General features: G+C 40.4%; 1 protein-coding gene across 1 annotated transcript; it reads right to left on the reverse strand.

Annotated features, from left to right (window-relative positions):
- Positions 1–5,498: 5,498 nt before the first annotated feature.
- LOC137265573 (peptidoglycan recognition protein 1-like) lies at positions 5,499–11,538 on the reverse strand. Its single transcript, XM_067800992.1, has 3 exons — positions 11,454–11,538; positions 6,966–7,154; positions 5,499–6,392 (listed from the first exon to the last, which is right to left on the reverse strand). Coding segments are annotated over exons 1-3 (534 nt in total). The 5' UTR covers positions 11,455–11,538; the 3' UTR covers positions 5,499–6,048.
- Positions 11,539–20,020: the final 8,482 nt, after the last annotated feature.

Genomic DNA, 20,020 nt, shown 5'->3' on the forward strand with positions numbered 1-20,020 from the left:
GTTTGATTTTCAGGTGGTCACTCACTAACTCACTCACTCACTCACTCACTCACTCACTCGTCCACATTCTATCGCAATTGTTCACCTTTACAGCTCTACGTACAACCGTGTGTACAAATACACATCAGCTCCCCATAATATACTGTACAACAGCGTGTTTTTAATAAAAACTCTAAACAATTGAATGTTAAATCGAAACACATTCTCTGAAGTTTATCGTGTTTATAAATAAAGGGAACATATATTTAGATTACGTATCAACGTACTCACTTAATAACAAGGTGAGATTTATGATGTAACTGTTGTGCGGGGCTCTGTCTGTCATGCGCTGCATTGTTTTACGTAACGCAGTTTAAATATTTACCGCAGCGCTGAGGGCGAGTTGAGTTGCCGGAAACTTAAGGAATGTGTTCTGTCAGAAGCAAGGCTGTGGGGCGCTTCCTCACATTAGTTAAACTTCATACTAACACATTAGCAAAGAAAATAAAACAACCGTGGCTGTGTTGAAGGTGTATCATCGCTCGGTATGAATTTCTTAAGTGCACTGTACATTAAACTGGTTGTAAAATTATAGAATGTTTTGGGGTGTGAATTGGGTGTCACATGTTAGAGGATGTGGGTTTGTGTTTCGAGTGAGTTCAGTTTTACACCGCTTTTAGCGATATTCCAGCGGTACCAATGGGACACCAGAAATGGGTTTTACACATTGCACTCATCCTGGGAATCAAACCCGGATTCTCGGTGTGACGAACGAATGATTTATATACTAGGTTACCCTTGGACAGGTTGGAGTGTGACGAGAGTGGGATCGGAGATGTGTTTGTTTGGTGTGAATCTGCAATGGGTTGTAGTGGAGGGTAGTAGGTGTCGCTGGTGGGGATGTAAGTTTAGTGGACAATCCAGGTGTGTTTTTATTGGTGATTTGGGTTACTATAGGGCGTGATAAGACTTGATGTATTGGGTGTACGTTTGACAGACCACGTTTTGATGAGTCGAAATTAAGCCTGTATATGTATGCATATTATATTGGTGTAGATATGACTAAATTATTTTTCGGGTGTATTTTGGGGTGGGGGGTTGTAAAATTGACAGAAATATGAAACGGATGCTCATTTTAGCGACAGACAAGGTCCAGGTATTTTGTGTGGATAAGTGTGAATAGATCAGACTACATTTCAAACCCGTCACATAACTGGAATACTGCTTTAAACAACAGGCAAATAAATATTATATGCTGCACATCAAATCCACTTCTAAACTGAGAAGTATGTCATTTTCGTATTGATTTCCTTGACCTGAATACGCTGCTTTGACAGGTTTTTCACAAGCCTCATCGAGCATGAATATAATGTAACATATTGTAACTCATCAAGCCTTCCGATAAGGGTGAAGAGAATACACATGCTGAATCTGGATCAGAATCGTATCTAGTCGTCATCTGCATCCCATCGGTTTACGAGCGACGAGCGGCCACCGTCTGCAAAGAGGTAAAAACTACTAAAACATGACATGACATGACATGACATGACATGACATAATAAATTTAATGATATAATAAAACCCAACACAATAGATACGAAATAACAAAAAGCCTCCGATTCGCATTAAATCACACTAATACGGAGGAGTCCTGTATAAGTGATTGAATTGAGGTTTCCAAACTGTTGCATGCTTGGCGCCAGAACCACTGTGTGTAACACCACAAACAGAGACATGGATAAGCAGCTCTTCAGCCAATACGACGAGATTCGGCGATTCGCGCGAGGATGAATAAGTTAGAGAGGTTCGTTAAATATATATTATCATTACTGATAAAAAGTACAATATTCTAAAAACCAATACAGGAAAATAACAACTTAATAAATTTTTATCAACTTAATTACTCATTAAATTGAATAAATGATCCAAGCATCACATACAAGCTAATAATTCTGTTCAAAATGATTGAAAATCGCTGCCATCATTTCACAAGCGCGGACATAACTTCTTGAAGGATCAGCCTGTAGGAACATGCTAATAACAAGGCCAATGCAATAGAGGAAGGTTTCTTAAGCACATTTTCCACCAACAGTAATCGAGCCAGGATGCAGATTTATCGAAATAAACTTTTGAAACTCTGAAAATGACAATTTACAATACAGGGGAGGTAACTCTTGCATACTTAATATGATGTTCGGCTGAAATGATTCTTCACTTCGTTGACCTTGGGGGATTTCTTTGAATCGCTGGATTATTGTTCTTTCAAGTTTCAAGACTTGTCGTTGCTATGTTTTATCACCTCTTCTTCAATTTTTGTGTTTATTTCTTACAGAAAAAACCCATAGACATATGCATGTCACAACGATTGATGTTAAAGTTTTATGGAAAACGACACAATTCCATGCACAAATAATGAGATATTATGGGGTTTGTTTCCATATCTGTGACAGTTAATCTTGATATATTTATCTGCACGCAGCCATTATTGCTGCACTTCGTTCATTGCTAACACTTACACAGCGTGTCCTGCGCATCAAAACGCACAGTGGTGTAGGGGAGACAACTCTTGATGATCCTCTTCAGTTGCTTTCATGAGTGGAAAACGTTATCTTGTGGTGACGTATGTCTGTTTTATAATAGTTCAACATCAGGCAATGTTTCAGAATCAGATATACCCTATTTCTGGTCCAACTTGTCCTACGACGAGACCACCTCCTACAAAATAGATTTAAGTAGGCACAACCGTCCTAGTTGCTGTAAGCCCAAAGATTTCCACGTTATTATTCGATCGAGTCCGATATCGTAACTGATGAAAACGAGAAAAACATATATCCCTCCCCCATGGAAGAGAAATGGTTAAGGGCAGTAAAAGTTCATAAGATTGTACTTTCAATGAAATGTTCCAATTATTCAAGAGTTCATTACGGGGTGGTGGGGTGGGGTGGGGTGGGCTAGTTGTTGTCTCTCGGTATGCAGAAGACCCGGGTACGATTCTCTATTCTCTACTTGGGTACAATGTGTGAAGTCATTCTGGTGTCCCCACCATGATATTGCTGGAATATTGCTGAAGGCGGCGCAAAACTACACTCACTCACTATATGAGAATAAAGTAAGAGAAAAGCACGTACAATTCACATGCATCAGGGGTCTAGTCGGTCACAGAAGAACACTCTGATGGCGTAATTGTAGGGATGATACTCGATGTTTCCACAGTCAACAATATTCCAGATATATAACGGTGGTCTGTCAACAATCGAGTCTGTACCAGAATATCCCGTGACTGACATCGGGAACATAAATCTGTTTACATTAACATATGAGACCCTAACCAGTCGCTTACGGCAAGCACCTGTTGCCGAAAATCAATTTCCTAGGGGTCTTCACGTGTCGATTATTTGTAAACATATTACAACTGATGCCGACTGAAATTTTGATTCTGTTTGAAAATACTGCTTATATAATTAAAGGTAAGTCACAGTGATGGTCACGATCCATAGCGGACGCAGCGTTACGACATTCGTAAGTGTATAGTAAACTGTAGAGTTACGACATTCGTAAGTGTATAGTAAACTGTAGAGTTACGACATTCGTAAGTGTATAGTAAACTGTAGAGTTACGACATTCGTAAGTGTATAGTAAACTGTAGAGTTACGACATTCGTAAGAGTATAGTAAACTGTAGAGTTACGACATACGTAAGTGTATAGTAACCTGTTGACTTACGGCAGGTCGTAACGTTACGAACGCTTTGTGGACCGGGACCCAGGCTTTCACTGTATCAGTCCAAATATACCATACACATTTTGATAGGGATATCACTGTTTTATACTACCTTTATAACCACCCCTTTTCTAACAGATAAGCACGACAACACTCCACGTTGATGTGCATGCTTCGACAACCATATTACAAAGTTTCTGCTGATTACTACAAAGAGAAATCGAAATTCGATCACAATGACTTGCAGTCTGATGGGAATACACGAAAACGTTAACATCAACAATAACGTTAAGTATGCCACTATGATCACATCATGCATCACTGTCGTGTCTTTACTGATGTTTATCACATCCGACAGTTGTCTTAATTTCAGGTATAACTACCCATCCATTGGCCTGCTGTTTTCAGTGTTGTTTACAACATTCATCACTTGTCTTTACCCTTGGTTATCACATCTGACTATTGTCCATTTATATACGCTGATGTTTATTACAACCTCCTGTGGTGTTTACTTTTGTTTATCTGGTTCATCGTGGATATAAATCAGCTTTTATCCCTTTTATTCACACAATAAAACAATATGTTCATCTTGACAGTGACAGGTCTGGCGATTGTTCCGTGTTCTGGTTTCTGATTTGTTTACCGTTGTTTATCCAAATCCAGCTACTGACTTTAATTTTATGAATTATAACCCGTCCAAGTGCCGACTGTCTTCAGAACCAGTGAAAATCGGGTTTGAATTTGTCTTTAGTAATTTATGCTTGTCGTGAGATGCGACTAACGGGATCGGGTTGTCCGGCTCACTGACGTGGTCGACACATATCGTTGTATCCCAATTGCGTAGATCGATGATTATGCTCTTGATCACTGGATTGTCTATTCGTAACATTTAGAGACCGCCGCCATATAGCTGCAATATTTCTTAGTGCGACACAAAACAACAACCAACTGTCTTCACTACTGTGTACTTGTCTGTATTTTATCACATCCGTCTGTTGTATGCCTCTGTGTGTTTCTCTTCACTGTTCGGCATGGCACCCAATACGTGTCTGTACAGATGTTTGACATATATGGCTATAGTGTTATATACAGTGAACCGTCCAAGTGCCAACTGCCCTTGTTGCTGTGTAACATGACATACTATCTATGGGTGTATATCACATCCCGCAGAACATAATTGTCATGTTAGTTGGGGTTATATATTATATCCAGGGACACTACTGTTTACACAAACGTTTGACATGTTAGTCTAGTACAAAGTACAGACGTACAGCGAGACTGGCTGCTTGGGTCTGAAGAACCTATTCAATCACATTGATCACTCACTCTTGACAGCTGAACAACTTCGCCGTGATATATATTTATCTTATGCTCACGTGAATAAATTATGCAACAGCTGTCAGCGCCATGGTGCGCTGGGGTGACTGGATTATAGTTGGACGTGGTACGTTACACGTGTTGGTGTGACAAGCAAACGCGTTCACCATGGGGCCTCCCCACATTCCCTCTTGCTAAATACACCAATATAGAATGAAACAGTTTTGTCACTCATCTCAAAGCTTTCAAACCGTTCCGTATTTTGACGATGTGTTTTCGTGCTCTTCAGGTGAAGAACTGACTCAACTTTGTATGTGAAGCACGCAATCGGTGAGATTGTACATCACTATTGGATAGTGATTCATAAGCACAGACACTTAATATACTAGTTGTCGGAATTGTGCTGTCTTTGACAGATATTTCTCGTGGACATAAATCGGCTTTTATCTCTTTTATTCACACAATATAACAAGATGTTCGTCTTGACATGTTGATTGTTCCGTGTCCAGGTTTCGTCTTCATTGGATTAAAATGAAAATCATGCAATGAAACTGACGCATCTTGCTTCCGACTTTCTTTGCTGACTGAAAACTTTCTCTTTTATTATCAGAGTCTCCATACATTCAAAGTTTAAAGTAGACCCCGTAACACAAGTTACAACAAGGTACTGTTTGTCGTCTCCGAGGGAGACGTGTAATGTGTTACAATGTAAGGTGGTATCACCATCTGAAACTTCAAACCTTAGAGTGTATTTATACTTAAGGTTTTCTGGTCTCTGAATTTGAATTAAAAACATTTTGAAAACACACATAAACACGCAATTTGAACACACGCGCACACGCACGAATACACGCATACAAGTACGCACATATGCAGCCATTGTGTCTGATGTCACGAGATGAAAGACTCTTTAAGTGAAATTAACAAAAGACTCCATATATATTGATTAAAAATATACATTATATAAAAATAGAGCTTTGTCTATTAAATGATGAAAGAATTAGGTAGATGAACACAACGTATAGCTCAGATACTATGCTGTAGGTCGTTCTGGGGGCTCTTGTCCTGCATGGTCCCAGGTCTTGATAATCTCGTACAACTTATCACCCGGGCACTCTGTCTCCCGCACATCACGGTGTCCATACACTTTGTAATCGGGAGTTACCTTCCCCTGAGCTACGCCACTGTCGATGACGTTTTTCACAACTTGAAGGGTGAGTTCATTCGGAGGTCGCTCGCTGAAGTTTCCCATCAAGGATATAGCTATGGCAACACTGTTAAACCCATAGGTGTGTGCCCCAACCCTTGTCCAGTCTCGACCAATGAAAACATGCCCTGCTTCTGACACCAGAAAATTGTACCCGATGTCGTCCCATCCTGTAAAATAAAATAAACAGTGAATTGTTAGATCGGGGCCAATCCTTACACTAAAGGTGTTACCCATTACGCGCTTGTTTTAGTCTGGGATCACTGTCACTGACTGTGATTGATTTTATGGAACAATATTTATCCACGTCTTACACTCAAGTGTCAAACACGTGAAACTTGTTATGTCATGGCTCAAACATCTTATGCCTTGCACCCTTGACGATCCGGGTTAGAACTGATCTTCAGTAACCCAGTAACCCATGTTTGTTGTAAGAGGCGATCGCGACTAACGAGATCAGGTGGTAAGGCTCGCTGACATGGTTGACTCATGTCATCATATCCCAATTGCGTAGATCATTGCTCATTGTCTGGTCCAGACTCGATTATCTACAGACCACCGCCACATGGCTCGAATATTGCTGAGTGCGTCGTAACACTAAACTCACTCACTGTTAAGTCCATCCAACATTAGGCATGAACTGTTAGAAACGTACATAAAAGCAATACCTTTAGAGTTGTATTATTAATGGGTGACAACAAAGAGTCTCCTCGCCTATCATAGCAGAAACTAGCACAACGAACCTCGATCATCCATATGGAAGTTCTGGATAACTCGCATTTCCTCACAGCCTTCCTCCAGGGTCGTGCATGACTTCATGTTTGTGTGATGGATGAAAACGAGGCTAACTGGTTTGTCCATGTGATGTATTTCACGTGACTCACGAGCGCGCCATTCAGACCGAGAAACAAGGCGAAGGTTGTTCTGAGACACTGAATACGATAAACAAGAAATGTATCGCATATAAACAAACAAACAAACAAACATACAAACAAACACACAAATACATATTACAAATGCATTGAAAACACATTTTATAAAACAGATATTGATAAGGAGGCAATCACCTTTTTATAGATTAGGGTGCAGAGAAAATTGTGATATTTGTGCAGAGAGAGTGAGTGAATGCGCCGTTTTTAACATCACGACGGGAACACCAGAAATGGGCTTCACACATAACACTCATGATAGGAACCGGGTATTCAGTGTGACCCGCCATATAGCTGGAATATTGCTGAGTGCTGCGTAAAACTCAACTCACTCACTCACTTTAACTTTCAGGCTACCCCATCGCCCACATTTTTTGCAGAACAGACGAGGATGCTCAATGTTCAATTATTAGTTCGTACGCATGCATTCAAAAAGGTATTAGCACCATAGCCTACAAGTTAGTCGACGCAATGCGTCATTTATGACTTGCTCTTTCCAGGACATGAGAGCTCACTTGACACTCGAAACGGCTTGTAGGATTTTTATCCAAACCAGCTCCCTAAACACTATAGCGTGGTAAATAAAATAACCATTATATGTTCAACACTGGGGTCTACACATGTGAAATATTTATCGCAGTTAGGAAATGAGATATATTAAGTTGAACATATACGTTGCACTACACTGAAACATAAGACTGTTTTCGCTCAGGGTCATGAGTTCACGAGGTCATGAGGTCAAAGAACAATATGATATTGTATATAACTCATACATCGTATCGGCTCTCGCCTATGTTTAACATAGCCTGAAGCGTTAATCTGAGCTAATCTGATTTTACATGACCTGCTTAGCCATGTTCTGGCACGCCAATGTACAACTCTAAAATGACACCTGTAAAGTAGGTCATGTGTGTAAAGTTTTCTTTTTGTAATTATTTTCAAACATCTGTTCCAACACAATATACTCTTTGCGTTCGAACAATAGGATGCAGCATAGAGTTTTGCAAAGCATTGTGATGTCATCCGTTCCCATGAAATCACCATCATATGACATGACATCACGAAATCTGTCTAGCTGTCACACTCACAGCAAAGGTTCATGTTGCTATGACAGTCGTTCGAGTGAGAAATATAATCTTACCCAAGCGTCTTTTAGTGTCAGACAGATCCACAATAAACTTTATCGAATCCATCAAAAGACGTTTGAATGATATCTCAATATGAGTATATGCGCAACAAGTTTGGGTTAACATGCTTAGACTTGAGCAATGTTCTGTTCTTAATGTGAATGTAGATACTGCGTATCAGCGACAGGACGACTTCTAAACAGTAGCCTGGCAGCAGGTAACATGCACCTCACCGAGAATAGTCAGTACAAGGACAGGTGAGGCTGGGGATTTACGACTTGACAACCTCGCCGGCGGACACGAGATGCCCCAGGAGATTAATAGTGTTGTAAACAACCTAAATAAACTGAAATCTGAACTCTTGACATCCGAGATGGTAATCAACACCTGGCGGTAACTGTGACCAGGTGTACATGTGAACCACTTTCCAAAGAGAAGGTAAACGCGGTACACATCACAAAGAGAAAGTACATGTGAACCACTTTACACAGAAGTAGTAAGCGTGTGTCACATCATAAAAAAAAGTAGTAAACGTGAACCACATGACAAGGAGGAAGACAATGTGAACCACATGACAGGGAGGAAGACAATGTCAACCACATGACAGGGAGGAAGACAGTGTGAACCACATGACAGGGAGGAAGACAATGTGAACCACATCAAAAAGAGCAAGTAAATGTGAATTACATTACAAGGAAAACGAAACTGTGAACCATATAACAAAGAGGAAGTAAATGTGAACCACTTCTCAAAGAGAAAGTAACGTGAACCACATTACAATGACGAAGAAAGTGCGAATTACATGACAAAGAGGAAGTAAAAGTGAACCACATTACAATGACGAAGAAAGTGCGAATTACATGACAAAGAGGAAGTAAAAGTGAACCACATTACAAAGACGAAGAAAGTGCGAATTACATGACAAAGAGGAAGTAAAAGTGAACCACATTACAAAGACGAAGAAAGTGCGAATTACACGACAAGGGGGAAGTAAAAGTGAACCACATTACAAAGAGGACGTATCTACATATAGTCTGGTTCATAATTATTGAGAATTTTTCTTCTTACTTTGAGCTATCCTAACACCTCAAGTGATTCACTGATACTTAAAACTAAGTAACGGTATAAGGGAGGTAACTCATCTTGGCCTACTGAGTATAGTACAATTAGAGTTACCTCCCCTGAATTTGTAGCAGACGTCATTTTCCTCAGCACTGTCAACAATGTCTGCTGAAGATAAAAGAAGGTTGATTTTTGAGTTGTGTAATCAAGGAATTGATGATGTAAATACATTGGCAGAGAGAACAGGAACTCCTCTTTCTACTGTGTATAGGATTAGGAAGAATTTTAAAGAGGGAAAGGATTTGGGGCACCAGAAAGGAGCAGGGAGACCCAGAAAATTGGACTTCTCAGATCGCGTCCGGCTGGGAATTTTAGCGTCTAAAAAGCAAAGGGCAAGCATCTCCAACATCAGGTATGAAATGATAGAAAGGAGATCAACAGTTGTATCAAAATGTACAGTTAGAAGAAATTTGATTGATCTTGGATAATAGAAAAAGACTGGAATTCCTTCTCCTCTCATGAAACAAGAACATAAAGACAGGCGTGTTGAGTGGTGTTTGGCACATGAAAACTTTGACTGGGAAAATGTGATTTTTACTGATGAAAGCTCAATATGGGTATATCCCAATAATGTGAAAATATGGACAAAGTCTGCGTCAGCACCGTTGTATCGACGACCTAAATACAGCCCAAAGTTTCATGTATGGGGAGGGATATCCTTATTAGGAACGACCCCGCTGTGTGTGTTTGAGGGAAATCTGACAAGTCAACGCTACACTAACATATTAGATAATTTTCTCCTTCCAAGTGCACATGTGTTTTATGGAAATGACTGGATTTTGCAGCAAGATAATGATCCTAAACACACCGCAAAACATGCCAAGCAGTGGTTTCAGGAGAAAAATGTGACTGCATTACCATTTCCTGCATATAGTCCTGACTTAAATCCCATTGAGAACATTTGGGGGATGATGAAGGAATGTGTGAATCAAAAGGGGTTGACAAAAATTGAAGACATGAAGAGGGAAGTGGTCCGATACTGGGACAGCATAACTCACGAGACACTAACCTCTCTGATAGGAAGTATGCCTACCCGTCTTAGACTGTGCCGTGAAGCTCAAGGAGACTTGATAAAATATTAAATTGTTACATACACAACATGAAAAGGTCAGTTCACTTTCACAATACATTCAATTTTATCTGATTTGTTCTCGTTTAATAATATGAAATGCTTTAGCTATTCTCAATAATTTTGAACCATACTGTATGTCTGTTGCATGCCTCGACAGCTGAGACCATACAACTTCCTGGTGTACTATCACGGTTTTTGATACAGCTGCCACAGCTGTTCATTGTTTGGATACAGTGGTGCTTTTGTTTACAGATGAGATAGATGTATGAAGCTGAGAGTGCATAGTTACTTGTAGCTTCTGACAGATACTTTCAGTTTCCGAAAAGGTATCTACATAGTTACTATTCAGATAGAAGCTACTGCAGACGGTCTTACTACTACTACTACTACTACTACTACTACTACTACTACTATAGACTAACAGCTAGTCTCTGAAATGAAGTTTCTGAAGCTGTGGAAATCTAGACTTGCCACATTTTCTAGACTTGCGTGGGTTTTCTTGGATATATATATACTTCAGGGTCTGTACGACAGACTACTACTACTACTACTACTACTACTACTACTACTACTAACGTGGCTGCTTGTTTCACCGTCGACGCCACATGTACTACCACCAGCGCTGCTACCAGCACCGCCACGGCCACAACTACAATTACTACTACCTCAGTAGTGTTGACGTTCGTACTATCTAGTGTGTTCGTAGCGTAACGTTATCTCTAACTGGTTAAAACATGTCATATTCAAACAATACCGATCTAGGACATAATGTTATCATAGATAACACGTTATGGAAGTGATAAGGGAATCAGTAACAGTGTAATAGTGGACAAGCGCATCTATACAAATCAGTGTTAGGTCAAAGGTTAAACCGTAGTCACGTGATTATTGATAACAACCCCTTATTTCTACTACTAATTTCGTCATCATTAATATTTACACCTAAAGCGGCGGCTCCAATGAATGCTGAAATCTACTTACTTGTGTATAAAAGGCCTTTCTTCTCTCAGCTGGAATGCAAACCTCTCACACACGGAGAAATATCAAAACTGAATCTGTAACAGCGCCACGCTTGAAAGGAAACTGCTGAACGGTTACATTCTGCCCGATGACAGTAGCCTCCCCTTTCATACTTCCGCAATGCTATTAAAGGGCGTATTATGTAAAATATATCATGTGTTACGTAAGCCGTTGCTAATCAGACTATTGTAGATAACTTAATGATTATATTGCTTTGTCATATCGGAGCCATATCTACTGTAACATTCGTAATAGTTCAGACACAGAAGAAAATCGTTGATTATCCAGTGAGCTATTTTTAGAAGGAATTTCGTCTTCGTTTTCACCCAAATCGTGCGTCAGACACGGAGGTTGGCCTGACAACATACGTCACTTTTACATCCAACTTCCTTGACAAACAGGAGCAGAAGGCCAGGGTGTACGGTACGTGGGGTATCCAAGTACCTATATATGGTCTGGGTGTACACGGCGTTTACCGCTTTACACCACGTAGTCCCCTGCCCGTAGCGTGTATACAACAAGACGGGAATGTGAAAGGAGAGGACGCACCAACGCCAAGGTAGAATGACATCAACTCGGGAAATTTGGCTCTCATACTCAGACAATGAATGAATGATATTGTTTGTTGTTTGCTGTTTGCGGGTTTGAGATGCACAGTCTCTGAACCAGAACAATTGTCCTTACTACCTAGCCTCCTCTGCAATGCTGAAGCCTTAAATGAAGGCCTTTTTCTCCTAATGTTCTCCCATCTCACTGGGGCTCCTTTTCAATTTAAATCTGTTTATTTATTGCTATCAAAATTATATATTCAGAGACTAAGCGTTACTCTATTGCTCACCCTACAACATCATCTGACAGGCATAAGAGTGAGTTAGTGTCATTAGTTTTTCGCCGCGCTCAGCAATACACCAGCTATATGGCGACGGTCTGTAAATAATCGAGTCATGACCACAAAATCCCGCGATCAGCATCATTAGCATCGATCTAGGGACTCGGGGAATATACACAAACCTCGAGGGTACATGAGCCCATGGCCCCAGAGAGACCAGTGAACAGCGTATTTATCTTACCGAACACCTGAATTTTAATTTTGAACTGTTTGATGCACTTCTGTTGAATGCGAGGCGAATCGCCATTTTGCAGATGACACAAGGTCAGCAAATTTTTAGTTATGTCCCTTCCATCGATTTTCAATTGCAAAACATCGGTAATTTCCGTGCTCGATGCGTGATTCAATGTTATTCGAGATAAAAAAGTACTACCGTGAAGCACCAGAAGAGTTCGGAATCCCCAGCGGTGAACAGTGAAAATAATACATCGCCTGTAAGCGGGGTACATTGAAAATAATCGAAAGCGACATTCATGTGTGAGGTAAGATAAATTTATGGGAGCATTTTGGTTTGCGCAGTCTGTCGATCTCATTTGATTATATATATATAATCACCACTGTGTTCACTTGTATGGGTTCAACTTTTGTATGGGATTGCATCTCACGCTGGCTGGCGTAAGTTTTTATTATCATTATTACTTTTGTATTTATTGATTGAGTAGATGTAGCAAGAAATTGTTTAACTGATGTAGTATTTCTAGATATATGTGCATATTGTAACACTATATAGCCACAAAGCCATTCAAAATTTGAATGTTATCGTTCCACAAAAACTGTTCCACTTTCAAATATGTAAATCGGAGTAAAGTACATGCATAAAGTATAAGACATTGACACATGTCTTACTGAGTAACTGTAGTTACTTATATTGTATTGTAGTGTCCCGGAACTGGCCGGTTATCCTTAAAGTAAGGAGAGGGGTAGTATCTCCGCCTGTAAGGAGACAGACAAGAGTCTTCCCTGTTGTACAAGGAGCATGTATCTCCTAGTAATGTGAGATGTGGATGGCACAGCCATCAACCATTACACAGGCCCCTTAAACTCCGTGAGGGAAACCATCGCCTGGGTGTGAGGGATACCACACAAATACCATGACGTCACCAAGTGGAACCAAAGTGCACTGACATTCTGATTACATTGTAAAGAGAAAGTGTTCTCTCTGAGTGGCAAATTCCTTTATTGTTATTTAGTTCAATTGTTTAGTTTCTGATTGGGATTATATGTAATCATTATCTATATTAGTGAGGGTAGTAGGATTTTAGTGTAGTTAGTAGTAGTAGTAGTATTATTAGAACTTTAGCAATTTAAGTGGTAGACAGAACTGTATATGTAGCTAGGTTAGGTAATTAGATTAGTTAGTTGTATTTGCACCTGTAGAATTAGTTTAGTATAGGTATTGGGGTTACTTATATCTTAAGGGGAGGAATAAAGTTTTGCAAAACAAACTATTCTTCTGTTGTGGTTACTTTGGTATGTGACACACGCCATTCAGCAATTATGACGCGAAACGTCTTTAAACACAACAATGATGTTGATGTCATGATATTTCCCAGACCTCGATCACAGCCTAATTCTAAACTATGTCATTTCATCCCATCTTAAGGGTCGTTTCACTCTAAATTAAGAGTTGTTACGCCCAGCGAATGGTATTAATGTCATCTCATCGTGCTTAAAACTTAAATGAACATTTATATAAGTCAACATTTAGTTAGACATTGCACTTGCACTTCTGCCATGGCAAATGCAGATTTGCAGATCTGCTTCAACTGTGCGAAGAGAGTAAGACCTCGTCAAGATGGACTGCAGTGTGAAACGTGCCATCGCCATCAATGCGAATCTTCTTGACCTGTGGGCACAGTACGCAGACAGGGAACTCTTCACAAGTTCATACCTGTCTAAGGCAGCTTCTTTCTGTCGTCACTAAAGGACTTCAGATATTGCAGATATTGCAAGAACGTGGGCAAACACTCGTTGACCAATGGCGAACTTTGGGAAGAGTGTTGCGAAGTGTTTTCATGTCCACGAGGAGACGCTGTGGTGCCGTTACGGTTACCCACGGAGGTCATATTTGTTATTGATTCTTCTGTTCCACCAGTTTATATCAGTGGGAAGTTTAGGTGTAATGGAATGTAATGCATTATATTTTCGACTTGGTCGATATTTCTGACTTGGTTGACACGCATCATTGTATCCCAGTTGTGTAGATCGATGATTGTGATGTTGATCAGTGGATTGTCTGGTCCAGTTTGAATGACCACCTGGAATATTGGTGAGTGCGACGTCAAACAGCAGACACGATACTGGGGAACAACTCGGCATTTTGTCATAACACGGACGTAGTACGAGATTTTACGTACGCATCAGACTGATCTTGAGCCTCGCAACAAAAACATCTCGCTGACAGTCTCAACTTGAGAATGACCTTTATTTATGAATTTCATGGCACACACCCATGTTCTCTTACAGTGACTGATGCACATAGTAAACACCTATCCAATGTCGGTATATCCCGCTGAAGAGGATTACATACAAACAAACAAACAAATAAACAAACAAACAAACAAACGTGTTTAAATTATTTGCTGTTAAACGTCTCTTCAAAATTGAGTTTGGGCAAGATAAACTAATGGTTGACATGAGGATTGACATAGATTAATTATGTTTGAATACCATGACATGCCTCACCCACCCAAGTCGGCGCGCAGATAAACATTATGTAGTGTTTCTTACTTCGACCATCTTGGGTGTATTTTTAAGATGTCTATTTGTTGATTTTCATTTAATTATGGAACTAGTTGACTCCAATCTCTTAGAGATAAACTGCATTCTCTTTTCTACTTCAGAAAAACGCATCGAATTTATATGCACAAAATGGTCATTGGATGGGTTAAACGAATGCTACAAACATTCAATTAACATTGATCACTTCATAGTGATATGGAATAGTTACATATGCATTGTTTTCACCATTTCTGGTGAGTAAGTCGAGTTTGAACTACTTTGACACATGGGCTGAACTTTTAAGACTGGTGTTGCATTGGAATCGTTAGTTTCTAAGGTACAAAGAGTTACTTCCCTTTGGTTGGATTTCACACATTTCCTACCGTCTGTAACTTCGGTACATCTCCACGGTATCTGCTCTGGTAACTGCTAGTGGTCGTCATTGGCAAACAACCAGTGTGGGTACAAAGAGTACAATGTTCATCACATTTAGTTTTGGGGGCTGTCTTAGCTTCAAACACATGCTATACTCTTGCGTTTAACTTAACTTGGAGCTCCATCTCTCACTCGCTCATTTGGAGTTGAAAAATAGTTTTTTCGATCAATAGATTACCTGCTATTGTGCGGTCTGTAAATAACCGAGTCTGGACCAGATGATCCAGTGATCAACAACATGAGCATCGATCTGCACAATATGGAACCGATGACATTACTGGAAATACAAAACCTTATTGTTTGTTTAAGAGTTTAACTCAGAGGGACACGTGTGTGCCTACATTATTTCATCTTTTCAATCACACAAAAATATATATACTAGCGTAAAGACTGTATTTGGGACTTATGGACATTTACTGAAATGTATCTCTCTGTCTGACAGTATCTGTCTGTGATATTGTTGGATGATGACGATGATAAGTACCCATTTTGTACGAAACATACCCTCATGGTCCGCTGAATCAACGCCTCTGATTCTCACATTCACGCAACCCGTGAAGGTCCCGGGATAGAATAGGCCTTCAGCAACCCATGCTTGCCATAAAAGGCGACTATGCTTGTTGTAAGAGGCGCCTAATGGGATCGGGTGGTCAGGCTCGTTGACCTGGTTGACACATGTCATCGGTTCCCAATTGCACAGATCGATGCTCATGTTGTTGATCACAGGCTTGTCCGGTCCAGACTCGATTATTTACAGACCGCCGTCATATAGCTGGAATATTGCTGAGTGTGGCGTAAAACTGAACTCACTCACTCACAGCCCGCCCCCGTCCGTCTCTCTCTCTCTCTCTCAATATCACACACACACACACACACACACACACACACACACACACACACACACACACACACACAATATCACACACACACACACACACGCACATGATGAGGCTGATGAGGGATGCTGGATTGGTTGCTTACGGAACACCTTAAAACAAGGAAGTGCGTTAGGTAAATGGTGGCAAAGACATCTAAACTCTGTCCTACCTCGGTTGATGTTGTGCTTAAACAGAAGGGTGCCGTGAACGAATTGCTTGAATCATAATATTTCAAAACGTCAGTGCTGGAAAATAACGAATCTCTATTGTTAACCTAAGCAGATTCAATCGGGGTAAATAACGGTTGAAAATAAAATACTAAAAAGAGGTTTACGTTCAAAGGAAACGTGCACATCGAGATCGGAATAGGCAATTTGAAGCCTAATACGGACAGGATACTTTCTGTATGGGTGTTATTTCGACTGTTGACATCATAGGTTTATCATTACCCGTTACATTAGGTAATTTAACCGTAAATTCCATTTCTTGATTTGAACCATGAACTCGGCCACACTGACCTTTATCCTTGAAAAACACATTATGCAAACACCAAGCATTTTCAAAGTGGCCTTGAAATTTGAATATGACCAGACGACAGTTCTTCATCCCAAACAGAGGAAGCGCAATAGGTTGATTTAAGATGGTCAACCCCAAAAAAGTGTTGCTAGGCGCCTACATGTAAGCCAGAATGTTATCGGGATCGACCCTATGGTATAAGTTCAGGACAACAAAATGCTGTCCTGAGTCAGCCAAGTTCCGGAAGACCTCAACCCATGATGATGATGGCTTTGTGATCGCGATTTGTGACCGCAAGCCATCTTCGGGATTAGGTGTGAGCTGGCCGTTGCAACCACGTATCCGATCAGACAGTTCGAAATCTAAGGTTTGCGTTCCCGACGTCCTGTATTCCGTCCACCACTACTTGAGTGGCACAGAAGAGCTCGCCAAGTGCCCACTGTATGCTTGTTAGATCCATGGTCACTGAGCAGAGATAATCTTTTCTGATGAATCCCGCTTCACACTCCAGTTTAATCATGGTCATGGCCGTGTTTACCGTTGTCAACAAGGGTTGGTAAGGTGACGTCAACTTTGCCCAGCGTTTACCGTTCGGATGCGAAAGTGTGATGGTCTGGTCTGATATCTCAGTGTACCTCATAACTGCTCTGTATCTCGTCAGTGGGAATCTGAATGGTATTCGATATCTCAGCAAGATAATGCAACCTCTGCTAATGCCACTTCTTCGTCAACCTGGGGCGGTGGGGTAGCCTAATGGTTAAGGTGTTCGCTCGTCACGTCGAAGACTCGGGTTCGATTCCCCACATGGGTACAATGTGTGAAGCCCATTTTCTGGTGTCCCCCGCCGTGATATTGCTGGAATATTTCTAAAAAGCGGCGTAAAACTAAACACACTCTTCGTCAACCTGCATCAGGGGCCTGGTTCCAGGGTGATAACGCTACAAGCCATCATGTCAGCAGCAGCATAACGTTCAGCACACGACGTGGTCTGATTATTCACCCGACATGTCACCATCAACCTGTCTCTGCCATCAACCTCCAGGAACTGGGTCAACGACTATTCGCAGAATGGGCAGCAATTCCTGTACGTTATTTTAGACATTTAATGATCAAGACGCATCAGCGTTGTCAGGATGCATCTATGCTAATTGGCTAAACGAGTTACTTAAGATTTCTGCCTATGTGTGAACTCGATTTTGGGGGTACTTGGCTTCGATGAATTGTGAAATAACGGTTGTGTCTTGTCAGTTTTCGTTACTTCAGAGCTGTAGGTTTTGTTTGTGTCACTGGTTCTCGCAAATTAATTTCCATATTTTATACTTACATTCCAAAATACTTGTGACCCTAAGGAGTACATATAAAAGAATCTCAGAATATCAGTGATAACCAGGCGCTCGCGGAAAGGTCAAGTGCCAATGTCAAAAGTCACTTGAAGCGGTCGTAAAATCTCGTTAAACGTGCCTGGTTAACTGAACGTGACCATGTACACCAAATCTGCTCAAAGTATAAACACTGTTGTTTCTCTCATGAGCCTTTACAGATCATAAGTGCTGAATCCTGATTTTACAAACGGGTATTTCTCATACAAGTTCAAAACATTTTACCCCAACTGAAAATAAATTTTGTCTGTATCATTATTTTCACCTAAAGTTCTCAGTTCCAAACTCCTTGCAAGTTTAACAGACCGGTTTATGTTGTATAAATCTCCTTTTTGCTACCGTCACGTGACAAGTACATCTTTACATCATTTCTACTGAAAAATTGGTAAAATGGGTACCTAGTAAGCTATTCTTGCATTTGTTTGTTGCACTGAACAATACTCCAACAACAATGTAAATAATCGAGTCTGGACCAGACAATCCGGTGATTAACAGCATCAGCAACTGGGATACTAAGCCATGTGTTTACCAAGTCAACAAGCCTGACCATCAGATCCCCATGGAAGTTTGTTGCAGCCAGGGATTGCTGAAGACCAATTCCCACGCAGATCTACAACGATCCTGTGCTTGTCTGGGCTCAGAAAGTTGACCAGTTGCTCAGACTCATTGAATCCATTTCATCATATCCAAGATATACGGCTCTATACTAATGATGTCAATCAATGGGTTATTTGCATACCACTATGTACACCTGGAATGTTACTTAAAGCGACGTTTTATTAAACACAAAATGCTTCTAAAAATATGTTTTTTAAATTCGTTTGCAATTGATATTACGTGTTTTTAGTGTAGTGTTTTTTCTCTATAAATGAACGAGATGCCCACAATGCTGCCCCCACCCCTTTGTTAAGATACTCCAGGAAAAATAATCCGATTAAAAAAAATGTTGAAAAAATGGTTTCAGCATTACTGGGTAAAGTATTAAGGACGAAAAAAGTCAGCTACTCCTGGTGGGTAAAAAAACAATATGCTGAAAAAAGACAAAGACCCAGGCTGCCTCCACGAATGTGTGGCATAGCAGAGTGTGGGTATACTCATTTCATAGTTGCAGTATCTACCATGTATACTATGTACAACATGTTTTAGTGTCGCAACAGAGAGGTATAACCATCCCTCACAACTAAAAAGTACATATAGCGCTTTCAGTGTGCTTGAGTGTGCTTGAGATATAGTATTTGTACAACCGATTGCATAACATTTCAGTTGATATTTTGTATCATGTTTCGCAGAACATTAATCAATGTATTTTAAGTAGAATATGTGTTTAACACATATTTAACTCCTGAATATAACTAGTCTCGAATACTCAACGAAACATCTTTGGGATGAAAAGGCCAAACTAGAGAGATCATGTGCATGCATGGATAACAGAGAGCGATGGCAGATTTTAGTAGAAGGGTAAGTTTCCCTACCTGTTTGATATTCGTTATGCAGTAACGGTTACTTGGTTGGTTAACGGCAATAGTCGATACATATGGCGGTTAGTAAATAATCGATTCTGTACCAGACAATCCAGTGATCAACGGCATGAACATCGATCAATGCAATTCGGATGTGATGACATGTGTCAACTGAGCCTGACAACCTGGTCCAGCATTTAAATGTATTTTACCATTATCATTGTTTCGTTCGATATTATTTTATATCATG

The sequence above is a fragment of the Haliotis asinina genome, chromosome 15 (assembly GCF_037392515.1).
Source record: "Haliotis asinina isolate JCU_RB_2024 chromosome 15, JCU_Hal_asi_v2, whole genome shotgun sequence".
NCBI lineage: Eukaryota > Metazoa > Mollusca > Gastropoda > Lepetellida > Haliotidae > Haliotis > Haliotis asinina.

Coding starts and splice junctions, on each gene's coding strand:
- LOC137265573 (XM_067800992.1), bottom strand. Junction 6,393..6,965: donor CTTCCATATGGATGATCGAG/GTTCGTTGTGCT, acceptor TTTATTTTACAG/GATGGGACGACATCGGGTAC.